General features: G+C 27.3%; 1 protein-coding gene and 1 long non-coding RNA gene across 2 annotated transcripts; both read right to left on the minus strand.

Moving 5' to 3' along the window:
- Positions 1–6,320: 6,320 nt before the first annotated feature.
- Positions 6,321–11,313, minus strand: LOC122269551 (uncharacterized). The gene is made up of 2 exons (XR_006225258.1): positions 10,955–11,313; positions 6,321–7,292 (listed from the first exon to the last, which is right to left on the minus strand). It is a non-coding gene; the product is annotated as an uncharacterized lncRNA (long non-coding RNA).
- A 2,212-nt stretch (positions 11,314–13,525) lies between these two features.
- LOC107442818 (Lipoyl(octanoyl) transferase 2) lies at positions 13,526–18,260 on the minus strand. Its single transcript, XM_016056475.3, has 2 exons — positions 17,532–18,260; positions 13,526–13,835 (listed from the first exon to the last, which is right to left on the minus strand). Exons 1-2 carry the CDS (start codon positions 17,992–17,994, stop codon positions 13,609–13,611), a joined length of 690 nt encoding a protein of 229 aa, XP_015911961.2. The 5' UTR covers positions 17,995–18,260; the 3' UTR covers positions 13,526–13,608.
- Positions 18,261–20,338: the final 2,078 nt, after the last annotated feature.

Genomic DNA, 20,338 nt, shown 5'->3' on the forward strand with positions numbered 1-20,338 from the left:
ATTTTGAAAGTTTATCATTTTATTACTGTTGGATACTGGTGAGACGACACACTTGTCCCACTCAATTAATATGGCATCGTAGTCCCACGCTTAAATTCAAGAAACAAGTCTAGTTTTTTCTATGTTTTTTCTTGAGAAAAAAAACTTACTTGTAATATTATCAATGAATGGTGTAAAAAAAAAACAACGTGGTGCCAAAAGAAAACTTTCTTAATCAAAAATTAGAAATCAATCTTGAAAGGGTTAATTTATTTCTTTATTCATCTCCATTTACATTTTAGTTACTCTCTTAAAAGCATAATTGAAATAATAATATAGTAACAAGTCATTCTAGAATTGATGGCAATAAATTTTTCAACCAAACGTATGTTTAAAAAAAAAAAGTCTACACTTTTTTTAAAAATGTAAAGAGGTTTAGATTTTACATAGAAAACTAGGGCTGACGCTGCAAAGGGTGTTTAAACTTAGCTTAGTTTAATGCTTGGCAAATTATACTATTTTAATGGTTATTTGAAATTCTTTTAGCAGGCACCTGACCGAACGTGACTGACGCTAAATATTTTATAGCTTTTTAGCCACAGAAACTCAAATATTTTGTTTTTTCTTAAAGAAAAAAAAAATCTTTTTAGCATAACATTTGACTGGGACATTTTTAAAAGTCATCCTATATTATTAACATGTTGAACGTCAATTCTTGGAATGGGGGCAGAATTTTTCTTAATTATACTTAAAAATAAAAAGAGGAAATTCAACAAATTATTACATTTATACATACATATTCTTCACTACAAATCGAAGCACACGTCATCTACAGTAGCTCTCATTTGTTGCCATAGATTTTACCTCTTTCTATGTCTTATTGTATTCAATTCATGTTCTATCGCCCTTCGTCAAGTAATTTTTTAGGTCTTCTTCTTTCTTTATAATAAATAAATTTAAATAAAGCAATAATATTACCCCATTCAAAAACTTGCCATACTTAAAATTTCTCAAGTTTACATCCATCATTTTATTTCCTTTTTTTAATTTCTAGTTTTAGTTTCTGTCTTACAAATTTTATCGAAACACTTGATACGAAAGATTATTCTTAAACAGTCGTTAATAAGTACTTAAAGTTCTTACCTGCTATTTTTAATACAGTGCCATGCTTCTGATAGAGGACAGATTTAACATGAGTATAGAAAATTCTAATTTTTTTGTTTTTCCAGAATATATAGAGAATAGCGTAACTGCTTCAGACTTTGTTTAATCTATTTGGTGTTTTTTGATCAGTTTCTCCTTTGTTATTAATTATATTTCTAAAATGCGCACAACTGCTTACCTCTTCTAATTTGCTATTTTCTAAGACAAATTATTGTTATTGATTTTAACTGTAATCACCCTAATTGCCAAGAAATTTCAGCCTTTTACACTTTCGTTTTCCGAGCACTTAACCATTGTTTTGACTGTTCTTTACTTAAACTCCGAACTTAACTTCCTCTGCTTACTTGCTGCTAACCGTGGATTAAACCCTTCTATACAAGCCTTCAAGTGAGAGTTACGACAAGGTTCATGGTCGAAAAAACAAAATGCTTTGATCATCTTCCTTTCTTTCAGATGAATTTTTTCCAAGTCTTTCTTGAATATCAGAAGCGTTTTTTTTTCACCCATAAATTTAGATTGATAAATTGCGCATTTAATTGTAGTAAATTGTCTACTTGAAAAAAAGTTGAGATGTTTAAATATGTGCTTTGTTACATAAAGACGAAATTAAAAAATGTTATATTGTTATTGTTCAGTTTAAGTTTCGGATTATTTTAGTTTATAAATTTCCTCTTTCTTTTATTTCATTTGCATACAAATTATTTTATTTTATAACAGCGTTGAATAGCCGACCCAATTTTTGTGTTTACGGCTACTAATGCTCAACTACGTAACCTTGTACTTTTGAACCCAATCCAAAAGACAAGGAACTCCTGGATCAAGTATTGGAAGAAATTTTACCCTCGTGGAGGACTTTTTGATTGAACTAACTAGCATTTGCATTACATGGTGAGGAAGACCACGACAACCTCTCGCTGTTAGCCTGAAGGCAAGGGGACTCTAACTCATGATCCGTCTACCACTGAGGATATTTCACGTCAGCACTGTGGTCAACCCGGATGCGGAAATCAGAACAACCAGCCATCGCCGGGATTCCAACCCGGTTCACCTCATTGAAAGACGAACGCTCTATCCCCTGAGCCAACGCGGCTCTGCATATGAATTATGTGAAATAGGTAAAACAAATTTTACACTAAGAAAAAACAAACGTTACTTTTTTTAAGACTTCATCCTTGACTTCTAAAATAAACACTGTTTAAAAAAAATTATCTAGGATTTTGCTAATTTATAAATATAAATATTTAATGGCAGGAAACAGTTTGGACAAATATTTGAATTGGAAAAATATAGGAGCACAAATTTTAGTAAGATTTTTATTTCGCTAGCATTTTTAAAGTTAATAGTTCCATAAATTGAAAAGAAATGTTTTTTGATTAAATATGCATTTTATTGATAACCTTTTTTGTTTCTAAATTGTATGGATCTTCTTCATGAAAAATAAATTCCAAGCATTTTAAACTTCATTTAAAATTCTTATGAGGTAGTCTACAAAACGAACCAATCATTTACAGTAAAATAATGATACTGAATATCTAATTTTACTGATCTTCCTTTCATACTTTAAATATGTTAAATGAAAAGTATATTTTATTTTTTTTATAACGCTCTTAATACTAAGCATTTTTAAAAAGTAAATAATACAGCAAGAGATTACATTATTATTTTATGTTTTAATTTTTGTATAGGAAGCTTGATATTACTTAAAATTATTTTCCAAAAAATTACATTATTATATTTTACAGGAAGAATAAAATCCAATTGATTAAAACATGATGCAATTTTTTATTAATATATCAGTTGTTATTACTATTTTTTTTCAAAATGTTATCTTTTCCTGCTCAAAAAATAAACTAACTTAGGCAAACATCTCTTAAAATTCAAACTAAAAAGACACTAATTTTGACAGTGATTTTATTCATGATAATGCTGTTAAATTGCAGAAAAAATAAAATTTTTGTACAACATTAAAAATGCAATGCTTATAAAAAATTATGAAGGTGCTAAACAAAGCAGACGGAAAAACAATGAAATTACAGCTCCTATTTTTACAACAGTACACATTTCACAAATAACAGAGGAAATATAGATATAAAAAGTTTTTTTCACTAAACATATTGAGAATATTTTTAGCTTACTTCTATAAATCAGTGACATTTGCTAGGTCTTCAAGGCCTTTGTTTATTCCTCTCTTTATAAATTTTATATTTTGTCTAATAATTAAGTTTATATATATATATATATATATNTATATATATATATAAACAGAAATAAATTTAAGCGAATTAATGTGTGCAATATGTACTGAAAAATGATATAAGTTTAAAAACTAAGCAGTCATTTCAAATTTTTCTAATTTGACGGAATAAACACAGAAATATTTGAAATTCGATGGTGTTAATTAACATAAGGTATCTACTTTTTTCATATGCCTCACTTCGAATTCTTGGCTGGAAAAATAATAAAACATTGCTACTTTGCTACAAAATTCAAGTATATAAATTTTAGAAAAAATTTTAACGAATTTTATTACACCTGAAAAGAAAAAAATCAAATAAAATTATTTAATAAAAAATTAACAATGAAGATTCAAATAGTATGCAAAAAATTTGTTTGATAACTTCTTTTTTGCCTTTACATTTTCAAATGACACTAATTTCTTAAAAAGACCTTTTCGTTAAATGATTATGAAAAATATTTCGCCCAAATCTATCATTTTCAAACAAATATATTTAACAAATTTCATAGTATAAAAAAAAATCCAACAAATCAGCTAAAAATTATTTAGGAAAGAAAACTTCAAAGAAAAAGAAAAAAAAACATTTCAATATTTTACCAAAATTATATGAGTTATAATATTAAAAATAAATATGCTTGTTGCCTTTTTTTATTTGCTTTCTAAATTTTTCAAATGGCATCAATTTTGAAAACTACCTTTTCCTTAATTGTTTTTAAACAAATATTTCACCCTTTATCTAATTAATTGCTTTAATTCAAGTATAACTAACAAATTTTAAAATTCACAACAAAGAAAAACTAACTCATCAGCTGAAAAAATTTAGGAAAAAAAAACTTTAAATAACAAACAACTATTTAACCAAAATTTTATCAATTAAAATAATAAAATATATGAATATGCTTGGTTACTTTTTTTTCCACTTTTTAACACATTTACTATTTTATATTTGGTATTTAATTTTTAAACAGCAAAAAATACTGAACAATTGAGTATTAAAATAAGCCACAGAGAGAAAATATATTAATGATATAAAATCTATAAATGTTTCATTTAGTCAATTTTCTAGTGTAAGCATTTTTAATTTGCAGCTTTGCTTATGATTCCTTAATTTAGTATAATTATTTAAAAGAATAATCGACCTAACTTTTATACAAGAATATATAGCATTAACATTCAATTTTTTGCAAGTGCAAGAAGAAAAAAAATTCTATCCATCATCCTGAAGTTTTTGCTTTATCAATTAACTAAGTAAATATTGTTGGTCCTAAGAGTTTAGAAACTCTTATTCATATAGGTCATTGATACATGTTTGAAAAATTTCATACATACAGTAACACACAACATTATAGTGCTATCATTAGGCCAAATTAAGTCTTCCCAGTGAAGACCACATAAATATTGTTCAATATCATTTGGAGCATCTGCATTGATTGCATGATTCTGAAACCACCCGTGTGACATTGTAAAACAAAACTTTTTTATTGTCGTCATTTATGAGAATAATCTCAGAGGATAAAATAACATCTAAAAAGAAACCAGGAAAAAGAGTTTCACTCTTTTCATCCTCTAAAGAGGATGTGAGATTGCAGGAAATATTTTAGAGAGATTGCAGGAAATATTTTATATTAAATGTTCCTATCTTTGCCGACTTTAAAGTTAGTAAGCTAAGCAGTTTCAAATTTTGCTCAAATTCTAAAAATTGAGTAACAAAGACTTGATTGTTTCCGCCACTCATCAGTCTGGCATAAGTCTAAAGAATAAATAGAAGGGCTAGGTAACCTCTTTGAAGAAGACTCGTGCCACTCTGAGCTTCTGATTTCAGTCAGTGATGTCACGGAGGTGCTGCATCAACTTCTTGCCTTAAAAATAAATTGTTTCGCATGCAACTACAGTACAGAACCCGTTATCCGGCAATCAGAAAACCGGAAAACCAAAACACCGGAACGAAATTCGATAAGTTTTCCCGCCATTTAAAAAAAAAAAATTTTTCCTCATAAGATTTTAGGATTTTTCTTTCTTTCTTGAAAGATGTTTACCTTACCATCATTTTGGAAATAATCATTAGTGTATTAATTACTTCATCGTTTTTTCTTCTTTTTAAGATTATTTCCAAAAAAAAATTTTTTTTAGTTGGGTTTAACAATAAAAAAACGGCTTTTTGTAGCGATTCAGAAAACCGGAAAAATCAGTTATCCGGAATAGCGATGGTCCCGATTGTTCCGGATAATCGGTTTCCTACTGTAGTATCTTTTTAAAACTTATTTCAATACATTCATTGTTTTCTAAATTTTTTCATTTATTTTGTGGTGATTTTCTTCTCATCTGATTGCAAAAATTTAACAGCAGTAGTCAAATATGAGAATTATTATAAAACACAAAACGAGAAAAATGTAATTTTCAATGTATTATTTCAGAATATATAAAGGTGACATTAAATGAATTATAAAATGTACTAAAAGAATTTATACTGCTGTGAATAAAAGCAATATGTTTCATGTTTTTCGTTTAGACGTTTAAGAACTTTCAATTTCGCTATCGAAATCAATACCGTCTCGTAACTTTAAACAGAAAAGAAGAAAAAAAATGTACTAAGTCAAAGAAAATAAAACCCTGAACTTCAAAAATAAAAGTTATTAATACTTAAAAATTCTTCCAATTTCATAATATATTTTTAAGTCATTATTGAAGATTTTTGTTTCCTAGTGATAATATATATATATATATAGATAAATTGCTATTATAATTATAGATAAGAAAATATATTAAAATTAGGTATCCCTACCTATAATTAACTATAAGGACACTTTTGTAGTTACATATTGTTATTGGATGATATGTTATTATAAAAGTGTTTCTTATATGCTTTCTATTATTTAAAAGTAAACATTAAAAACTAAAATAAGAAAATGATAATGAAACAATGACAGCAACTATTGAGATATTTTTCTAATTTTAAAATGTTTTTTTAATACTATTAGGAGTACCAAGAAAATGTATGAATTCTATATTTTTGAACAGAAGTAATTTGTTAGCAGTGTAAAGTTTGACAGCTATTACCAGAAAAGTGCAGAACATTCAACTAATTTCTTACAGAAAGTATAAACAGCAAAGTTTTCATATGCTCTAGATGTGATTTTTGAGATCTGTGTGCAGCTTGATGTCATGAGGAGGATAGGGAATTGTAGCTTCAGTTTTGAGTAAGGAATGAACCAGCCTTTTCTATCTTCCCTTCAGCCCTGAGTCTGTACTACATGAATTGAGCTTATAAATTATCACTGCCAAAATCATTTTCATATCCATTCAAGTGACTTAGTAAACACTCAAATGCTGTCCAAAAGAGACATTTACAAGAGTCATTTCCCAAGAGTCATTTCAGTTTTAAAGGATCAACTTGGACATAATGATGACAAACTTTAATAGTTAGTTCCTTGGATATTGACATAAGAAACATAAGAGGCTTATAAATCTGGTTTAGCAATGAAAATATCCTCTCTTTTATCATATACAATTCACTAGTCTAGCAGCTTCATTTCAAAATTCAGTTTCAATTCTTTGAAAACTTTAGTTTTATCTTTTACAAACCATTGCTTAAATTCACCTGCTCTTCTTTTTTTAAGTGCAATAGTTCTTTCTTCTGGAGATTTTCTTTCTGCAGGTAATTCTTCTTTGGGCTGTATTTGGGTAGAACAAGCAACAAACCATCAGCTCATATTGATTTATGCTCTCATTCAATGAAGTGTTTCTCAAAGTTATTAAAACAGATGACTGTAGAATCAGTCACTTGAAATCTTTTGATGACAGAGTTTCTACATTGTTTCCTTCGCTTTAGATCTTTTGAGAAACTTGTAATATTTGTACATGACTCTCCTTTGCAGTTAGAGTGACATACAGGTATACAACATGTATGTAGCATCTGTAAAAGAAGAATACATTCAGTATATTTCATTAACTTACAATAAAATAACTATATGATTGGTATGATTTTAAAAGACAATGAGGAATTAGAAAAAACTCTCTGCTTATGTACTATTTCAAATTAAGATTGTCTAGTCTAAAATTACAAACTTAATTTTAAGAGTGCATTGTAATTTTAAAAATGTATAACAAATAGGTAAAGCTTATGCTGAAAAAGCTTGAAATAAGAAAAATTTAGTTATATGAAACTAAAATTTGAAACATCAGGAAAATTTTAAAGTAGTTACTTTCTGTGATTAAACTAATGTAAATATATTTTATTGCTTTTCATATTCATTTCATGCAAAATGATTTGGATAGAGAAATTAAAATGAGTGAAATTTTTTTTAAAAAAGAATATGTCAGAATTAAACAGTAAATTATTTTTAATAATTCCAGTATTAGATTTTAAAATCAACCATATACTTATATATAGCCCGATACTTATTTATTACATGTAAAAAAAGAAATTAAAAAGCTGTCAATTTTTTTCTGTATAAACAAACATACAAATAACAGCATGCATAAAGAAAAAATAGCAACATTGTTCTCAAGTTAAGAAAATATTTCAAAACCAGTATAAAATTATGAAACTTAATGTCGACTAATTTTTTACATAGATAATTAAGGGTGATTTCACAGTATTGTGCATGTTGCGGACATGACATTTACGAAGTTTGATTACTAATAATTAAATAAAAAATTTAGCTAGGTAACTGGTTTTTGTATCATAAAATTCAGGAGACATGTCATTTTTTAACCCAATGCATATTTAAAAATAAAAATGAATTTAAACAGCTTTAAAATAAAAATTTGAAGCGTTGCGGACATGACGCAGAAAAATGTAGTTTTTAGAATGTTTTTCTACATTCTCCAAAATCTCTGAATTTTATGAAATAAATGACAACTTTTTTTTAGGTAAGATTTCAATGTATATTTATATAAAAGAAATCACAAGACTTTTTAAGAAATAAAATTAATTTAATTAAAAATTACCAAATTAAAGACAATATGTATGTTGTGGACATGACAGAAAGTTTCTCATTATAAATAACCTTCTTAGATATGGTCATAAATCATTGGAATATTATATATTTCTTTTGTTAAATAAAATATTGAGTAAATCAGGATTGTTAAATCATTTTTCTTTTAATATTTAAAATTTTNAAGTAGTTACTTTCTGTGATTAAACTAATGTAAATATATTTTATTGCTTTTCATATTCATTTCATGCAAAATGATTTGGAGAGAGAAATTAAAATGAATGAAATTTTCTTTAAAAAAGAATATGTCAGAATTAAACAGTAAATTCTTTTTTATAATTCCAGTATAAGATTTTAAAATCAACCATATACTTATATATAACCCGATACTTATTTATTACATGTAAAAGAAGAAATTAAAAAGCCGTCAATTTTTTTTTTTTTTTTTGTATAAACAAACATACAAATAACAGCATGCATAAAGGAAAAATAACAACATTGTTCTCAAGTTAAGAAAATATTTCAAAACCAGTATAAAATTATGAAACTTAATGTCGACTAATTTTTTGCATAGATAATTAAACAGACATTTACTAGGGTAAATATTATTATTTGAAAATTATAACATGTAAAGATATAAGAAATAATTCAATAGAAAAAGAGCTAACAATATTATAAAAAAATAAGATACATGATCACAGATGCATTATATCTCAAACCAAAACTACAAACCAAAATAAAGATACAAAGTAACATTAAAAATATATTTTAGAATTTTGCAATAAACATATAGGTAAAGTCTATATTTTAAGAAAACCTACCTTGATTTAAGAAAACCTACAACAATTATTAATGACTGAGAAGTATAGTAGAAAATTTAAATATCAATTCTTTATGTATTTTATAGAGTTAAATCAGTTGATAGGTACTTGTATAAATATTATTGTTCGCTACTTATTCATTACATAATAACATGTCAGGTAACTGAAAAAAAAACTTAATAATGAATTATGACCTCCTGTTAACATATTTAAAAGCAAAACTAAAACTGCAAACTAAAGTAAAGCCGCAATGTAATTTGTAACTATACAAGACTGAAAATGGAAGAATGAGAAAATTTAAATAGCAATTGTTTTGATACATGAGTACAAATAATTAAATTGATAGATACTTGTTGATAGATAAATGTTGCTTGATACTTGCTGATTATTACATTACATGTCAGGTAATATTGCAATTTGTTATTTTAAGAATTATTTGTTATCAAGAATTGTTTTGTTATTAAGAGTATTTGATAACAAAATTCGACCGTATACTTGCATAATGTTTTAAACAAAACTCAACTGCAAACCAAAATAAAGCTGCAAAGTAATTATAAGAATTTCAATAAGAAAATCTACAGCAATTATTCAAGACTGAAATTATAAATATAAGAAAATTTAAACAATTAATTTCTTTTACATAATTTATATAGCTAAATCAACTGAGAGGTATTTGCATAAATATTAGTGTTGATACTTATCCTTAAATCTGTGTTTCAAGAACTTAAAAGCAGAAAAGATGAATGAATTATTCAAGACTGAAAATTTAAAATCAGCATAATTTAAATAGCAATTATTCTGCACACATGTATAAATAATTAAATAGATAGGTACTTGTGTAAATATTATTGCTTGATCATCAATACAACATGCAAGGTTATTAAAGAAACATAACATACTACAACCTTATGTTTATGTTAAGTTATGTTTCAAACGAAAACAGAGTTATTCTTGATATATAGATAGATAAATGATATTAGATTATATATAATAAAATATACAAAATAAACACAATTGTACAAATAGGAACTATTGGTTTTATCCGTAATAAAAGGAGAAAAATACATTATAGCACTCAATAATCTTATATTTACATAATTAAAATTTAAAAATAAAAAACTTTAAATGTAATCTAAAATTAAAACTCTAATCTCAATTATTATGTAATTTTTAAAACATGTTAGCAAATTTTATAAGAAATAAAAGGGCGAAGTTAGTATTTAAACTTAAAATATGAACGAACATTTCATGAGAAAATAAAAATCTAGTTTGCTTCCACAAATCATTCATTTTTGTCTGCTTATTATATTGCTAACTACTTATTCATTTCTTTATAACATGAAATATTTAAAGAAAAACATATTTCAAAAATATATAAGAAAAAAATGAGATATAAATACATATTTTATATAAAATAATTGAAGAAAAATATGCCATTGGAGCAAAATAATTTAAAATATATAGAGTAAAAAAATAAATAAATAAAAAATAAAATTAATAATTAAAAAAAACAGCACATTTTACAAGAAAGTGGCAGATGAAGTTAAAGAAAAAGTTTTACAAGCTCGAACTAAGAAATATAGTTACATTTCATCATCAAATATTTCATAAAGTATACAATGAAATTATAATAAGCTTATCAATTAAATAAATATAACACAAAACAAAAATTTTGCTCACTTGTTACACTGAGATACTAATAAATACAGTTAGTTTAACATTTTAATTTGATTAATACAACATAAAATATCATGTTTATATATTAGAAGCAACAATTGAAAGTATTTAGATGAGCTTTAATAAGAAAGTGAACTTACTTTTCAACTGATTTTTTTTTCAAAGACGAACACTTTCAAAACAGCATGTTTTCAATCGGTTTGAATGGCTATTTCTGCCCACATCTTTCTATTAATCCTTCTTCAACTAAAAATCTAACCCTCCCCCTCCAACTGTGATGCCACAAGCAGAGAGTAGAAACAATATTTTGGTGCACACCCCAGGAGATTTCGATTTTAAAGTTGATTCAGCTCTTGCTAACACTTACTAAATCTGAACGTCCATCATCTTCTAATACTTACACTGAACTTATAATTATACCCTTTTTCTCTCCTGCATGCTAAAAATTTATTACTATCCTATCTTGTTTAGGTTTCAAAGTAATTCTCAGGCCTATTAACAGAATACATTCAGTNAGAAACAGAGGTTTTGAAGAAAAAAAATTTACATAAACATGGAAAATACATTGATTTTAGACAATAGATGTAGGGAATTTTAATAATTTTGAGATATAGAGGTTTTCAAGATAAAGAAGTTTGAGAATGCCAAAAATTTATTACTATCCTACCTTGTTTAGGTTTCAAAGTAATTCTCAGGCCTATTAACAAAATTAAATTTTGCACACGAATAAAGATTTTAAAAGAAAATATTAAAATTAGTAGATATTTATGCAATCATGGCAACAACTCAATGTCTTTTCCCAGATCTCATTGTTTCTTAGCTAACATTATAAATTATAATAAAGTTTCTTCATGATTAAGTTAAGTGGCCAATGAGACCAGCACACAGGTCTGCATCTAAAGATTAAATTACATTTTATTCTCTGAAGTCTCTTGCAAACAACATAAAAATTGGTTGCCCTAAGCTGGTAATTTCCTGGGTTGGTAATCTCCCCTCCCAAAAAAAAGATAATAGTAAAATCATTTTATTTCTTCTGTTTTTCTTCTGTTCTACTGTCTAGTTCCTAATGCAATTTCATATTAATCCTTGACAATTTTTGGACCACACTAAAAACTAATTGAATACAAGATGAAATTAAATGCTAAACAAATGTTATTTACTTTATATAAAGTTATTTCCTATAAGATTAATGTAATTTAATCTTATAGGAAAAAATTGAAACTGCTAGAAAATCATAAATTGTAGGGATTAAAAATTTATCTAAAAAACATTAGCTTTATTTTACTTATCAGTTTTGTAATATAGATAAAACATGTTATGAATTGCACAAAAAAAATTTTACAGACAAGTTATTTCCTACTAAATATAAACTGGATGATTTGCGACTGAATAAAACAATTATCACTTATAAAGATGCTAAACAGAATCATAATTTAAGCATCAGGCAATGAAAAATATTTAGAGATTATACAGGTATTGGCAATAAATTCATTTTATCAAAATAATTTGAATTTTTAATCTTTGGGATAGAGTACAGTAATGATCAGCTCCTCTTCCAATTAAATTACAAACGCACAAATCTCATCATTAATAAAACAAGGATTCAAATATTAGATAAATGTCAGCGCACATGGCTAAATCAGCAAAATTACACAGGCTGCATCCCACAGAAACACCTACATCTAATACAAGTGCAAAACAGTGTTCTTATAATCTGTAGCTCTGTACTGTTCTACATTAGTACCTACAAAATTGTCAACATGAGAAGCTGCATTGTTTGTAGAAAGGATAAATAAAAGAAAAGCACATAACTTTTTTTGTTACGGCCAACCATCTATATGGTGGTCAGGGAGCTAACATTATGTCAGATAAGCCTCATGTTTGAATCCCAGTCAGAGGCATGGATGTTCTTTTCTTCTTTTTGTACTATCTGCCCTACTTACTGTGGAGGTAATGTTGGCCCACCTAGTATTTTGCTGTCTAAAAGAGTGGTCAACACATTATTATTATTACAACACATTATACTCCAGGCAAAACAGTAATTTTGATAGCATCTAACATCTTTATTTTTGAAAGAGAACTTTTTTCATTAATGGCATCTACAAGTTTGCGTACCAACTGCTTTCTATAGTTCACTTTAAAACTCCCAATTATACTTTGATCCAGTGGTTGCAATTTTGAGGTGAAAATGAATTTCTATTCTTAGCTAAGTTGAAAAACTAACCCCTGGTGGTCACTGCTCATTAACCCCTCACTTACTGCCAGAATCATTGCATTCCTTTCTAGTTAAGGAAGTGCAGGGATAGTGGTCAAAATTCCAAGAAACACAACAAGAAACAACCTGTTCATCCCTACTTCCTGTGGGTTCACGAAATTCATCTCTGGCTGCAAGTTCTACTGATAAAGAAAGTTTTGACATTTGTGCTCTAATATTAGAAATGCAAGAAACAGAGGTTTTGAAGAAAAAAAATTTACATAAACATGGAAAATACATTGATTTTAGACAATAGATGTAGGGAATTTTAATAATTTTGAGATATAGAGGTTTTCAAGATAAAGAAGTTTGAGATAAACAGGTTCAACTGCATATGGGTGGGCATAAGAAAAAAATTCTGATTTGTAACAAATTTATCAAGTAAGATTTATAAAAGTAACAATAAATTCACTGCAAAAATAATCTACACTACCAAAGAAAGACTCTTGGCAAGATGGTAATTTAAAAATATCCATTTATTTTAACTAGCTAAGCTTATAACTATTAACTATAATTATTATTTGAATAATTTAACAAACGCTATAAATTATTTTCAAATTTAAAATTGCAAGGGAAATATTTTTGAAAAGCATTCAAAAAATGCGGTATAGTTTCTTTAACAGTTACTTCACATTTAGTTTCCTTAGACAAAGATGTGACTTCTTTATTTTCAAGTCCACATGGCACAATGTGAGAAAACCAGTTTAAATCTATGTTACAATTCAGAGAAACACCATGGGATGTCACATAACGGGAGGCATGGATACCTATAATGACAAGAAATACCACATTAGATTAAACATTTAACAGGCATTAAACTAAACACCGATTAAACCAAAGAATTTAGAACAGTAACTAGACAAAGTCAAAATAAAAGACAATATATTAAGGGGGGACCCCACCCTGAATATTTCAAAAATTCGAAGAAAAACATTTTATTGCATTTTTCGAATCTTTGTACCCTTCCTAATGTCTGTCTAAAACGAATTCTCAATACCTAACTTCGTTTGGAAGTTATACCGGAAAATAGAGAGTCGTCGCTAAGCAAATAGAAAGGCCCGTTCGGCCGGATTAGGAGGGGCGACATTCTTTTTGTGTCTCATGGTGACTGGTTATAGAAACTTATTGTAGGCATTTCATTTATCTACCATTATATATATGAAATTAAACGTTTTCCCCTATCATAAGTCAAAACTTTAACTGCATTTTTCTCAAAACGCTGTTTTTTGATCTAGCCTAACGTTTTTCTCATGATCTATACAACGAAATAAGCTGTTCTTTATTTTAAATTACATAAAAATATATTCTTTAGAAAGTAGCATGGGATTTTTTTGATATTTTAATATTTCGATTTTATATTAGTATTGTTAACATTTCCCCTTAATAGTGAATTGTCCAGCAGGTGGCACAGCGCCACAACTACTGTGTCTGTTTACAAATGTAAGAAAGAGATTTTTGATGTGAAACGATAGGGAAGCAGCAATGCACTCGGCTGCTGAAGTAGTTTGTTTTCTTTTATTTCTTAATTAAATTTTATTGTTTTATTGTTGAAATCATTCTTAACTTGACTCATCGCCACAACGAAGAGCAAACAGAGATAGAAAGTAAAAGAAGACAACAGTATTTTAATAAATATTTTTTTAATGCAAAACGTCAATTTTTTTTTAAGTTGCCGCAATTTTGGTAATTTTGAGAATATCAAAAAACCGATTTGCTACTTTTTAGATAATGTCTTTATGTTTCAGAAAATCTAAACAAAATCATTTTCCTAAGTTTCAGGACTTCTGAACTTATGAGGCCAGTGAGGTGCTACTTTTTGATGACACATGGAGCTGCCACCAACTTATTTTTTATTATTTTGTAAAAGGAAAATTTTTTAAATAGACTTAAATTGTAATCTTTGCATTGTCTCTATTACTTAAAAAAATGCAAGAAAAACTTTAATATTTTACCATCTCGGGGTGGGGTCCCCCCTTAAATTTAAAAAAAAAAAACTTTAAATACTGACTAGCTTAAGCAGTTTAATTTAAGCGATGTGAACAGTTCTGAAGGTAAGACTCAGACACAAAACTAGGAATTTTTGATAAGATTAAATAGAAGACTCAGAAATTAATGGACAAAACATTTAGGTAAGACATTTAACATTTACATACAATGGACAAATACTTACAGAGTGCCAAAAATCAGAAGAATGTTTAATAGAATTAATGTTTTTAATAGAATGAATGTTTTAATCAGAAGAGTGTTTTACAGAATGTTTAATAAATTGATGGAAAAAGACGTCACAAACAAAAACAAAAAATATATCTTAAAAACTTAAAGAAGAAAAAAATAAATATTCACACTTTTACCAGTTTCAAATGCCATAAAAATTTAAGTACAAAAGACGATATTTGTCTAAAAGAAAATAAATAAATAAAATACAAATTTTTAATAATTGATTTTAAATGTGTTTTACTCTATTGAAACACAGTTTTCCATTAAAAGGCCAAAAATTTGCATGTCTTCAAGATTAATATTGAACTATGTCATTGAACGGTTTCTTACAGTTGCATTACCGATAAATACTGCTTTCCGTTCTGATATACCCTGAGGCAGATCTTTCTGCAAGATATTCATAACATAAAGAAATAAACATATAGGTAACCAATTTATGTGAAAACTGAACTAGAAAAACACCATTTTTTTTATTTTACTTCAATGTTAATTTTTTTTCTTAACTATATTGTTTACCTTTAAAATAACCTAAAAGCATGTAATAAATATTATTTGTTTTGCATTTCAAAATATAATTTGTATATTTCATTTTAATTTTTTATGGTTTAGAAATCAGAAGAAATTTGCTTCAGTGGCATTTTTTAAAAGACATATAATTTCATTTTTTGTATACCTTCCGCTGGCAACCAATAAAACTTTTCATCAAAACAACCTGGTAAAATTTCAGTTGCTTTTTCCTTGGGTAGAGGTTTCATTTTTGATCCTTTATAACCTCATAATTAATCAAAAATTAAGAAATGTTGATAATTAATTAAAACTGAAATTCCAAATTTTTTTAATGTGTTTATTTTTTTAGTAACTAAAATTTTATAAGGAAAGATTAGTTATATTCAATGAAGTTACCCACAGAATTTTTAAGATTAAACTAGGCTTATTGACACTAAAAGAAATAGTACTGCAATTAAACTTCATTTTTCTATAGAGAAGAGAGTTCTTCTTAACCTGGAAGTTATATTTTGTTTAACTAGAGTCATCTATGTATTCTTTTGCATACTTACAATTTTTTGCACTTGGTGCGTTTATTACGGAACACATACAAAATTATGAGTAGAACAAAATTCACAAATATTCTAAGAATATTACTTATTCATATTTAAATAGACAGTCATGCAATATCAGAATATGCATGCATGTCTCTGATACTCTTTCATTGTATCATAAATTATTTAAAAATTTCAGAAATATGTGTGTTGGAGACATGGGACAGTATTGACATTTCATACTTACATATTTCTTTTCTTAAAGAAACATAATATAAGTACAAAATTTCTGATGAATATTTTTTTCGACTTCTGAGTATTTTTACCAAAACATAGCTACCATCAAATAATGAAAATAAATATTTTAATACGAAATTAAATATATGAAAAAAGGGAATATATATGAAATAAGGACATAGAAGTAAACGAATTGAGAAAACAACCCACATATATATGTATAAAACAACATAAATGGGGTGGATCCTAGAAAAGCCCATCCTGTGTCAATTTTTTTAAATATCGCCAAGCAAGTTTTTGAAATTTCGCCAAACTAAGTTTCCGGAAGACTATTTTGAATGTCCGATCACACCACCAAAATTCTTCAGCCTAATTGGTTATTTGATATACATATCAAATAACCAAATAAATATATAAATGTATACCTACACGAAAGTTGTATTAGGTTAGACAAGAGGTAAAAGGGTTTATTTTTTTGCCATTCATGCTTCTGATCTCTTGCTGTTAGAATTATCGTTATTATTTCATATTTTAATTAATTTTATATATTTTTTAATTTATTTTAGAGGTACAGGTTGAAAATGGCGAGCAAATGGACAAGTGGAATTTTAAATTTATTGTATGCAAAAGGCAAGAAAGAGATGACTAAACGTCATATGAATCAAATTTTTGTTTTGAAAACGTATGAATGTCCTAAATGTGGAGAACAAATGAGTTTGATTGAGCGAAAGGATACAGTGGATGGTTTTGAATGGAGATGTCCATCAGAGTAAAGGAAAGTTTTTTATTCTATGAAAAAATATTTAAAAATTTTTTTTAAATAATTTAAATAGTGTTTTTTAATAATACAAAAGCAACGTTGATCCCAGTCATAATTTCTCACTTGGCGAGATTTCAAAAAGTTGCCAAGAGGTGGGCTATTCTAGGATTTAACTGTATAAATTATTTCCTTTTAGGATTATAAATCACCTAAGGCTGCAATTTTCCGATTTTCCACCCATACACCAACATCTTTGGAAGTTCCAGCTTTAATATTGAAATATGTGCAAGTTTCTACTAAAGTATTTTCTAACTGCCTAACATACCACCTAACACTTTTTTTCGAGTTAAAACTTCCTAAATAAAGTACTGGATATGATACAAGTTGCCCTGGTCCATGAAATGTAATCAATCCTCCTCGATCAGTAACAACAAAATCAGCTCCGTGACTTTTTAATTTTTCGCTATCAGTAACATATTGTTGATTACGAATGCCGACAGTATAAACAGGACTATGTTCAACCAAAAATAAGAAATTAGGCAATTTTTCTATTTGTTTCAAAGATAGTTTTTGCATAATAGTTTTGACAGCTTCTTTCTGTTTTAGCAGAGATTGTCTGAAACACAGTTTTCCTAAATTATGTACATACACTGTAGGTAAATTAAGAGACATATTATTCTAACTGTAAGATTTTAAAGCACGGCACTTATTCCAATTTGAACGAAAAAAGCAGAGAATGCCAGTCTGCTGTTGAAGCTGTTCACATTTAAATTCAAATCGAAATATCAAACTTGATTAAAATTCGAAAATTATTTATATGTCTTCGTGTTTGGTGCTCAACCAGGAAACATCAACAGCCAAGAAAATATCAAGCGTTTATTGATGCTAAGATGATTCTCAAATGTTAAGAAGCGAAAGAATGTTTGCTTTAAGCTTTCAAACATTTTTTTATAACAGAGCTGTTCGATATAACGTCATAGCCAAGTGAGTAAAAGCTTCGTTCGCTTCAAAATTATTGGTGATCGCAACGCTCAAATCGCCATCTGGGGAGAGACCGGTTTCATGCCCTTGGCCCTTCTCCCTTCCCTCTTTTTAGTTGTATAGGAATGTACTACGATATTTTCCCTTTTCTTAATATTTTTCCTTTTAATTTAATAGAAATATTTTGTGTAATTTCCGTGATACTTTTTTTAGAACTATGTTTAATGTAGTTTTCACCTCAATACAGTTTTTCAACTTAAAAGATTTTAATCTATTAGAAAATCAAGAGAGAATCTAACGTACTTCCTTCCTCTATGACTCTCCACACGCTACTAGGGAAAGCATGTAAAGTGTTGCCACAGGTAGAAAGTTCTGCTCCACGCCACCTGCAACCCATTTCGATCTTAAATACAAATTTTCAGATTGTATATTCTTGAAGCGAATGAAGTTTTACTCAAATAATATCCTCCCCTTCAGTTTTTTGTGATTATATATTTAATTTAACTATAGAGTTATTTAATTTAACTTGAATGGATAAAGTGGGTACTATTGACTATTTTTTATTTTATACATATTTATCGATCTTTTAATTGAAACTTTTAAAACTTTTATCATTATAGAAGTACGCGCGTTAATTATCTTTTAACATTTTATCATCTTTCTAATTCAGTTAAAAGTGTTGCAATTTATTCACAATTAAAAATATAGTAATCTTTTTAAACTTATGATAGCAACTAAAGTTAACTAAAAATTTTAAAAATGTACAATTTTACTGTTTTGACAGTTAAAATTGAATATAGTCGGAGATCTTCAAAGTTCTTTACCTATTAATAGGTAACATTAACAGCAGCATTAACCCTGTAAGATCTGGTATTTACCTGTTGTTACAGGGATAACTGATATTTTCTGCCCAAAAGGAAACTATTTGCGATTGCAACGCTCACATACGCCATCTGGGGAGAAGACCGATTCCGTGTCATAACCCTTCCCTCTCTTTTGTTGTATATGTATCTTAAAAGAGATATTAGGATAGAGATATCTAGTCTATTATTTGGGCTCTGAAAACTTATTCAAAGATGAATTGGTAAGGGGGTTACCTTTATAGCAAAAAAATTCATAGCTGGAGGTCGCATCGTACAGAAATATTTCGTCACCATTATGGCTGTTGGACACGAAATTGTTGCAGATTAACCTCCAGGATCCCTTGACCCTCAACGGGATATGGAGAGAATGTTTAATTTTAAGAATTGTTAACACTACATAGATCTTTTATTAAATTTTTTGAAATTTTTTCACAAACATTGAGTTAAATTTTTAAAACATGTTTTCCTAACATTCATACATACAGTTGGGTCTCTCGTATAAATAACGCCTTTATAATTCATTCTAATCAATGCATAAAATTTTATTAAGATGACAGATAACAATAAAAAATTTAAATAACGAGACAACTGAAGTCAACTGATATATATATATACATATATANTTCAAATACTAAAAGAATAAAGTTACGTAAGTATTTCTCCATTTAGCAATTCCAGTGAAAAAAGAAGGGGAAAAAATATGTGTAAATTTGTTGAAGTAAGTAATTTGAATATTTTTAAATTTTTTTCTTTATTGTGCCAATTATTACAAGAAATGTCCACTTAAAAATTGAACAATTGTAAGGGGAAAAAATTTTAAGTTTAAATTTCCACTCAGTTCAAATGTAAATATATAACTTTATAATTATATAGTGTGGTTTTTATTATATAATTTCAGAATATAAATAATGAATGATAATTGTGAAATTACACATGGCGGAAGTTACAAATTTAAAAAATATATATCTTACAAACTAACTAATTAAATTGAGATTTTGATAAAATAAACCCATTTTTTTTAAAAAAAAAATAAGAGTACATTTTAAAATTAAAGACTTGAAAATTATTAATGATATAAAATTTGTCAGAAAACCCATTGTATGAATAAAAGAAAAAAATATCAATTAAAGGATGCAATAAAATAATTCCTAATTAAGTTTGAAATATTCAAA

This window comes from Parasteatoda tepidariorum, chromosome 5 (assembly GCF_043381705.1).
Source record: "Parasteatoda tepidariorum isolate YZ-2023 chromosome 5, CAS_Ptep_4.0, whole genome shotgun sequence".
Taxonomy (NCBI): domain Eukaryota; kingdom Metazoa; phylum Arthropoda; class Arachnida; order Araneae; family Theridiidae; genus Parasteatoda; species Parasteatoda tepidariorum.